This window comes from Hydra vulgaris, chromosome 03 (genome assembly GCF_038396675.1).
Source record: "Hydra vulgaris chromosome 03, alternate assembly HydraT2T_AEP".
Lineage (NCBI taxonomy): Eukaryota > Metazoa > Cnidaria > Hydrozoa > Anthoathecata > Hydridae > Hydra > Hydra vulgaris.
The window spans coordinates 26,385,303-26,395,000 of NC_088922.1; the positions used below are offsets into that span (position 1 = coordinate 26,385,303).

The 9,698-nt window shown below is 23.6% G+C and overlaps 1 protein-coding gene across 1 annotated transcript in view; it reads left to right on the top strand.

The window, feature by feature from the left end:
• The window catches only part of LOC100214482 (ATP-binding cassette sub-family A member 2), a 130,758-nt gene that overhangs the window by 80,630 nt on the left and 40,430 nt on the right, over positions 1 to 9,698 (top strand). Inside the window, exons 22-25 of the mRNA XM_065794365.1 lie at positions 1,817 to 1,936; positions 2,059 to 2,381; positions 2,748 to 2,944; positions 3,323 to 3,705. Coding sequence (XP_065650437.1) covers positions 1,817 to 1,936; positions 2,059 to 2,381; positions 2,748 to 2,944; positions 3,323 to 3,705 — 1,023 coding nt within the window. The remainder of the gene's footprint in view (positions 1 to 1,816; positions 1,937 to 2,058; positions 2,382 to 2,747; positions 2,945 to 3,322; positions 3,706 to 9,698) is intronic.

The following is a 9,698-nucleotide window of genomic DNA, read 5'->3' on the forward strand; positions in this document are numbered from 1 at the left end:
GGTAGTTGTATATTCCCGTCAAGGTAGTTCTATATTACTGTTCAAGGTAGTTCTATATTACTGTTTTAAGGTAGTTGTATATTACCTTTGCATCTAAGGTGTATTAAAAATTGCTGATGGTGGCTGAAGTATAAAAATATTGAAACTAGCAAGAAAATGAATCTTGCTATATTTTAGCTCTGCATGGCAAAATATTGAGAAATTCTGATTTTGTTAAGTCCTACTTTGACTGGTTTCTAAGTTACAATATAACTAACTAGTTTATTTAATGACAGTTTATGTAAACTAGACAGTAATGATTCACACACAATATTTGTTTTTAGCTAGGCTTTTTTACATTTTTTTTCATAGCCTTTGCCTGAAAAATACAAAAATGTTACATTTTTTAATGTAATTTTATAAATCTCGTTATGTGTTAAATTTATAATCTTATAAATTTAACACGTTTCAAGGTTTTATATTTTCAAAAATGTTTGCAAAGAATATAAAGAATCCATAAACCAAAACCATAGTTTGTTTTTATCACACATTTTATCGTGTTCTTAATTTTACTGTGTCAGTTCACAACCATAGTTTGTTTTTATCTCCTCAACATTTTACTGCCTTAGTTCGCAAACATTGTTCGTTTTTATCTCTTTTTTATTTTACTGTGTCAGTTAACAACCATATTTTTTTTTTATTTTCATAAATTTTTATCTTCTGAAGTTAATTATGTAAACATCTGACTTAATTTTATAAACATTAATAATTTATTTTGTTTAGATTTTGTGATAAATTTGTAATATTTCAATAATTAATGTTAAAGACAAAAATTAAAATTTCTTGTAATTCTACCTTGCTTTCAACCTAAAAACACATCAATTTTAACAAACAAGGTCATTTCAAAAAGAAATAAGTTGTCATGGTACTTCTAGAGTCGTGTGAGTTTGAACTTAGTATCTTTTGCTTAAAAAGAACTACTCAAAACATGAACTGTTAGCACATTGACATGATATACAAAACTTCTAGTCATAGTTTTTTAGATATAATAACTTAATAAATTAGAAGAAACCTACAAACCAAGTGAGAATAAATGTTACCAGAAATCATTGTCAAGTAATAAAAACTAGTGCTAGAAACCATCATCAAATGATAAAAACTAGTGCTAGAAACTGTCATCAAGTGATAAAAACTAGTGCTAGAAACCATCATCAAATGATAAAAACTAGTGCTAGAAACTGTCATCAAGTGATAAAAACTAGTGCTAGAAACCATCATCAAGTGATAAAAACTAGAAACCATTTTTAAGAAATAAAAACTATAGTGTATATAATTGTAACTCTTACAACAATGCTTATAACAACATGAGATTGCATGGTTCTAAGAATTTTTGGTTCTAAAATACAAATTTTACTTGTATTTCTCAACTTGTGAGATTTAAAAAAGTTTCAGTAGAAACTTTTTTTAAATCTCACAAGTTGAGAAATACAACTGTTTTAACTTATTTTAAATTTAAACTAATTTGTTGCAAAAACTTTTACTTTGTAAAAACAATGCAACAAAGACTTTGTAAAAAAATTGCTATTATGTAAAAACTTAATTACAGCTTTTTATTTTATTGAACTTGTTCTCAATCTTGCCATGACAATCAGCAAAAATTATTGCATTGAACAATGAAGAATTCAAATGATAAAGTTTATTTCTTTCTTTTTTTTTGTGTGTGTGTGTAATTTATCTATAATTACTATATAGATAAAATGTAGTTTTATAAAAATTGCTTTATTTATATTTTTTTTATTATTTGAAGAATAACTATTTCATACAATTATATATCTAGTCAGCTGTAGAAGGCGATGCTGATTTTAATAATACAGAAGTTAACTTCAACCGAAGCGAAGACTTTGAAAAAGAACCTACTGATTTACCTATTGGAATCCATATTAAAAATCTTGTTAAGGTACACTAAATGTAACTTTACTTTTTATTGTTTATATTACTTTGGACACACACACATGCACACATACACATACACACATAAACAAACATGTGTGTATTTTCAATTTATTGGCATATTTAAAGGTTTATCTACGAGGAAATAAATGTGCGGTAGACAATCTCAATTTAAAAATGTATGAAGGACAAGTCACTGCATTACTTGGTCACAACGGAGCTGGGAAATCAACTACCATGTCCATTTTAACTGGTCTTTTTCCACCAACTTCAGGTACAGCATTGGTTTGCGGCTATGACATAGTTACAAATATAGAAAAAATACGCAAAAGTTTAGGCATATGTCCTCAGCATAATGTTCTGTTTGACAACTTGACTGTAGAAGAACACATGTGGTTTTATGGTAAATTGAAAGGAATGTCTAATGAAAAACTTAATGCTGAAGTTGAAAGGTTTTTGTTGTTAAATTTATATATATATATTTATATATAATATATATATATATATATATATATATATATATATATATATATATATATATATATATATTATATATTTATATATTATATATTTATATATATAATATACATATATTATATATATATACAATATATATATAATATATATATATATATATATATATATATATATATATATATATATATATATATATATATATATATATATAAGAGTTTAGTATTTAAAAAAGTAATTATGTTAATTATAATTAAATATATACATTTTTCTAATAGTTTTTTTACTTCTTATTTCATATTGTTGTTAAAAAGTAATTGAATTATGACCATTTTGGATTTTAGATTTGTTGTTGATGTTGGTCTTCCTAAAAAACGGAATGAGCTTTCTCGAAATTTGTCCGGTGGTATGAAACGAAAGCTTTCTGTAGCAATGGCATTTATTGCTAACTCAAAGACTGTTATTTTAGATGAACCAACATCTGGTGTTGACCCATACTCTCGTAGAGGAATTTGGGATCTTATTTTAAAACATAAGCAAGGTAGATTTTTTTAAATAAAATGTTGAAATAGTAAAGTAAATTTTTTTTTTTATTCTTTTAGTTTAAATTTTATATTTTTATCAACTTCAAATTTATCTCCAAGAGTATTTTAACACTTCTCTCCTAAAAAATTATTTTTAAAACACAAAGCATGACCTTCAAAGCAGGATACTTACAAGGTCACTGAGCAGAGAAACGAGTTTAGTTGTTGTACTGTCAAGCACATTGTTCAACTTATCTTTAGAGTAAATCCCTTCAACTGCATTGCTACCATTTTATCAGATATATATTTATATCAGATAAATATTTATATAGATATATATTTATATCAGATACATATTTATATCAGATATATTTTTATAAGATATTTATTTATAGGACGAACTATATTACTATCAACACATTATATGGATGAAGCTGATGTGCTTGGAGACAGAATAAGTATTATATCAAATGGCAAACTTAAATGTAATGGTTCACCACTATTTTTAAAACGTCGCTTTGGACGAGGTTATGTTCTAACTATTTTGCTAGATGGAGACACCATTTATCCTCAATCATCCTTTCAACTTCAAAATTTTATTAGTTCATTTGTTCCTGGTGCATTACTAGATAAAACATTGAATAATGAGTTAACTTTTCTGCTGCCATCTGCAGCAAGACTAACAGGAGAGTTTGAAAATTTATTTTATCATCTTGAAGAATCTATGAAAACATTTGGAATCCAAAGTTACGGAGTTTCAGATACAAGTCTTGAAGAGGCAATTTGTATTTTTTTTTCTCACAAAAAATAGTATTTTGAATTTTTTAAATATTTGTTATTATAATAAAAATAATTTTCATCATTGTTATTATTATTATTATATTTATTATTATTAATAGTTTTCAAATAAATAATCTTTTTAAAAATTTTAACATGATGTCAATAACAGTTAAACAAACCATCAGGTATAAAAAATTAGTAACAACTTCTGTATATAAAAAATTTTTTGGGCTACATTAAAATTTTTACAAAATTAATTACCAAAAAATTCTACAAAATATTATATAAAAGGTGTGAAGCAATTAAAAAATAAACAAATTAGGAAATAGAATTTTTATTACTTCACAGCTTTTATATAATCTTTTGTAAAATTTCTTAGTAATTATTTTATAAAAGTTTTATTTTTATAAAATAATATTTTATATTTTATAAAAATATATTTTTTTACAATAGTTACTATAGTTAAATTTTATATTTTATAAAATGTAACTATAGTAACTATTGTAAAAACTAATAAAATTTTAATGAAGCCAAAAAAATTGTTTTTATACAGAAATTGTTACTAATTTTTTATACTTAATAATGTCAATTGTTATTGATAAAACATGTTGTTAAAAAAAAGTTTTAAACTAATAATAATTATTTTTATAATATATATATATATATATATATATATATATATATATATATATATATATATATATATATATATATATATATATATATATATATATATATATATATATATGTATATATATATATATATATATGCATATATATGTATATATATATATATATATATATATATATATATACATATATATGTATATATATATATATATATATATATATATATATATATATATATGTATATATATATATATATACATATATATGTATATATATATATATATATATATATATATATATATATATATATATATATATATATATATATATATATAGATATATATATATATACATATATATGTATATATATATATATATATATATATATATATATATATATATATATATATATATATATATAGATATATATATATATACATATATATGTATATATATATATATATATATATATATATATATATATATATATATATATATATATATATATATATATATATATATATATATACTGCCCAAACTCTAATCTTCATTTGTTGTATGCACAAAGGCTCCAGCAGATGCTAATTTAAGTATAATGTCACTTGTAGCGTTTCAAGTGCAGCTAAATCTAAATTTCTTAAAAAATATATATATATATATATATATACAGCAGGGATGCGGAGTCCCAAAAAGGACTCCGGATTTGAAAGTCACAAAAAGATTACTTTATTCAAGTTTTTGGTATCCAGGAACCCTAAAAATATAAATGAGTTTATAGACTACTAATAGGAAAAAAATTAAGACTTTTAGGTTAGAGGAACAATCATTTTTTGAACACGGAGTCCTTAGGTATAATGGCGGCAAGGACTCCGGGACTCCAGGACTCCAGGCTTAAAAACAATAAGTTTCAAGTCGTTTAATCTCATGAACTTTTTTCTTAAAGCAGATCATAAGTCAACAATCATGTTTAGAGCTTCTGGACACTACAGACTTGGAAAAAGTAGAGATATAAAGCCGGATTCCTTTTGGGACTCCGCATCCCTGATATACAGTACTGTGAATATGTTTTAGACCACTTACAATTTTTCAAAAAATCCCTAGAATTTTTCTCTAATATTTAAGTTTGTAATTCTATATTATAAACTTATTAAAACACATGTATTTCACACAAAAAATGGAACAATTACAAACTTTTATAAATAAAAAAACTCCTAATATCTACTATGTCCTCCTTTTGCTTTAATCACTGCTGATATTTGCCGGGGAATAGATTCATAAAAATTAGTTATAAAATCCTGGGGTATGTTGTGCCATTCTCTTTGAAGTACTTCAAAACATTCTTTCTGTCCAGGTAATCCCAAATATGCTCAATTATATTCAAATCTGGACTCTGGGGAGGCCAGGTCATCAATTCCAGTACTTCTTCCTTTGCCATTTCATTTTAATAATTTTTTGCCACTCGGCAACAATGTTTTGGGTCATTGTCCTGCCGTTGAATAAAATTATGACCTATTAGTCTCATTTCGGATGATACAGCATGGTGCCTTAGGTTATCCACATAACATTCCCCAGTGATTCCCCCCTCTATTTTGATCAGATCACCTACTCCAGATGAAGATAAACAGCCTCAAACTTGTAAAGAGCCTCCTTTGTGTTTAATAGTAGGATTTAAATACTTGGACTGATAGGCTTCTTCGATTCTTCTTCAAACATATTGGTGTCCTTTCGTTCCAAAATTTCGAATTTGGACTCATCAGCGTACAGAACTCGATAAAACATTTCCTGGGCCCAATCTTTGTGTTGTTTTGCATATTTAAGTCGTTTTTCTTTATTGCCACACCGTAATAATGGTTTTCGAATTGCAACACACCCTCTTAATCCCAATTTAAGTAGGTGCCATCGAATAAAAGAAGAGCTGACATTTTTCTCCAGTTGCTGTGTTGTAATGTCTTTTGCCAGCTCAGTTTGATGCTTTTTTTGTATTTCTTAAAGATAGGGTTTTTAAATATTTATTGTCATCTTTTGTTAGCTTAGGAGGTCTACCACTTTTCTTTCTGTCTTTAAGGGAGCCAGTTTCTCTGATTTTTGTAACAGCATTCTTCGAATATCCTGTTTTGGATGTAGTTGTTATGACACATCGTTTTAATAAATAAACAAACAAATCCCTCATGTTCCCTCATAAATTTTGTTTATTTATTCAAAATAATATATTCTTTCAACTTTTCTTATATATTATTAAACTTAAGTACCCTTTAATAAAATTGCATAGGAAAAAAGTTGTAAATACGTCTAATTATTTAAGTGATCTAAAACATTCACATTACTGTATATATATATATATATATATATATATATATATATATATATATATATATATATATATATATATATATATATATATATATATATATATATATATATATATATATATATATATATATATATATATATATATATAGTTTTAAAGAGAATACTAATAAACCAAACCAGAAAAAGTTTAAATTGTGTTGTGTAAAAGACTCGCGTGTGTAGTACAATAAACACTTCATTTTTTGCAATCAAATGCAGTATTGAGAAAATGTAAGGTTTTTGCAGATTTTAAGTTTATCTCAAGAAAATAAATGCTATAGAAATAAAGTCATTCTATATATTTTACAATCGGTTTCATATAAAACAATATTTTTTAAAAAATTATTGGGGGCCTAGGCCCGTGGTGGTTATGGCTCTCATATATATATATATATATATATATATATATATATATATATATATATATATATATATATATATATATATATATATATATATATATATATATATATATACATACATATACATATATATATATATATGTATATATATATATATATATATATATATATATATATATGTATATATATATATGTGTGTGTGTGTGTGTGTGTTTGTGTGTGTGTGTGTGTGTGTGTGTGTGTATAATATATATATATAACAGGCCTTGTTACGAGATTTCGCTGCGTAGAAAAAACGTGTAACGCATTTCTAAGTAACTCAACTCATCAAATATATTTTGCATCGTTAGAAGTTATATTGCGTCACTCGCGTCTTTTCAAGTACCGCATTGTAATTAAAGTTATTTTATTAACGCGTTAAAAGTCATTCAAACAGTTTGTTTTTTTCTCACTATAACAAAAGTTACAAATAAAATCTAACTTATTTAAAAAATCATTTTTATTATTTTTTTCAAATATGAACTAAATTTTATTTTGAAAAAAATATTTTTTTCATGAAACGTAAAATAATGTTTGTTTATTTTCTTATGATTTTACAGTTGATTTTTGGTTATTTTATTAACTGTTAATAAATTTTTTCTTATTTAATATGTGAACTCATTTTAATGTTTTTAAACAAGAAAGAGTTTTTTTGTTGTTGTTTATCAGTTACCGATAACATATTCGTGATCATAATTTATTTTCATAAATTAAACGAACGTCATTATAACTTTACGTTAATGAATTAACAATTAATAAAATATTTCATCAAAATAAATCGTGCATTTTTTAAACTATTATGACTAAAAATAAATTTTATATTTAAAAGAAATTTATATATTTAATTTCTTAAGATAAAACTTAAAACACTTAATTTTTTTTAACTAATTTTTAACAACAAAAAAATTATTTAACAAACTTTCTTTAACATAAAATCTATTAGTTTACAATTGCGGTTAGATGCTTTTACTTACGACTTTTCTGATTTCTTCTGAATAAACGTCACGTTAACGACAATCAAAAGATAATTTAAATATTCTAAAAGATATAAGTTTTTGCGTAGCGCAAAACTGCTGAACGCGTAGGCAAATCGCCTTTTCGCAAGCAAAATGCGAGCTGCGTAACGCTTCTTAACAAGGCCTGATATAAATATATATATATGTATATATATATATCCAAAGTTTCTCTTTAGCACAAAATGAGTAAATATTCTAATAAATAAGACAATTTTTTTAATTTTTGTTAAAATGATTTATTTTATAAATGCATGTTTCGACTATATCATAGCTATAATCAGTTAAAATATATTAAAATGCTTAAATCAAATTAGTAAAATAAAGTTGAATTAATAGAGACTTAGCATGAGTAAAACTATTAAAACAGCTATCATTTAAATGAATATGTTTATAAATGTGTGAGTTTTTATCCCTTTTTTGGTGCTCGATTATTTGTGTCTTTAAATTTGTGTCTTATATTGGAAAAATATCTGATTTAACCAAACAAAGACTAAACGCAATCATTAAATATATTGTAAATCGGTCACCATAAGATTCGTTTTTACTTCATTTAAAGTTTCAAAATTTTTTTCCACAAAAGAACCTTTAGACTTTAATTTTTTTGTTGTCTATAAATTTGAATGTGCAGGCTGTAAATCCTGTTATATTGGCAAAACTACTCGCCATTTAAAGACACGAATAATCGAGCACCAAAAAAAGGATAAATACTCACACATTTATAAACATATTCATTCAAATGAAAGCTGTTTTAATAGTTTTACTCATGCTAATTTTTCAATTTTGGATTCGGCCTCCAACAAATTTATATAAAAACTCAAAGAAAGCGTGTACATAGAGTGGGAAAAACCCACTATTAATAAACAAATGAACCATGTAAAAATGACAATTTCAATCTAGTTCCTTTTAACATTACTGGTTCTTTTATCTTTTTAAAACATTTGTTACATTATTTAATTGCATTTTTATTGTATTTTTTATTATAAGGTCTCTATTAATTCAACTTAATTTACTAATTTGATTTAAGCATTTTAATATATTTTAACTGATGATGGCTATGAAAAATTAAAATAATTGTCTTATTTATTAGAATATATATATATATACATACATACATACATACATACATACATACATACATACATACATACATACATACATACATACATACATACATACATATATATATATATATATATATGTATGTATATATATATATATATATATATATATATATATATATATATATATATATATATATATATATATATATATATGTATATGTATGTATGTATGTATGTATGTATGTATATATATATATATATATACATAAATAATATAAATAAATGATTTTAACAAAAATTTAAAAAATTGTCTTATTTATTAGAATATATATATATATATATACACTGCCGCTCACGGAAGTTAGGACAGTGGAGATTTTTTCGAAAAAGCAAAATTAATATATAATTACGTTATAGAATTTTTAATTTATATACATAAAAATTATATTTTTTATACATTTTCAATATAAAATATATTATTAGTCAGTTTTATGTAATAAAAATGTACAAAAACCATTATAATAATTAAATTTT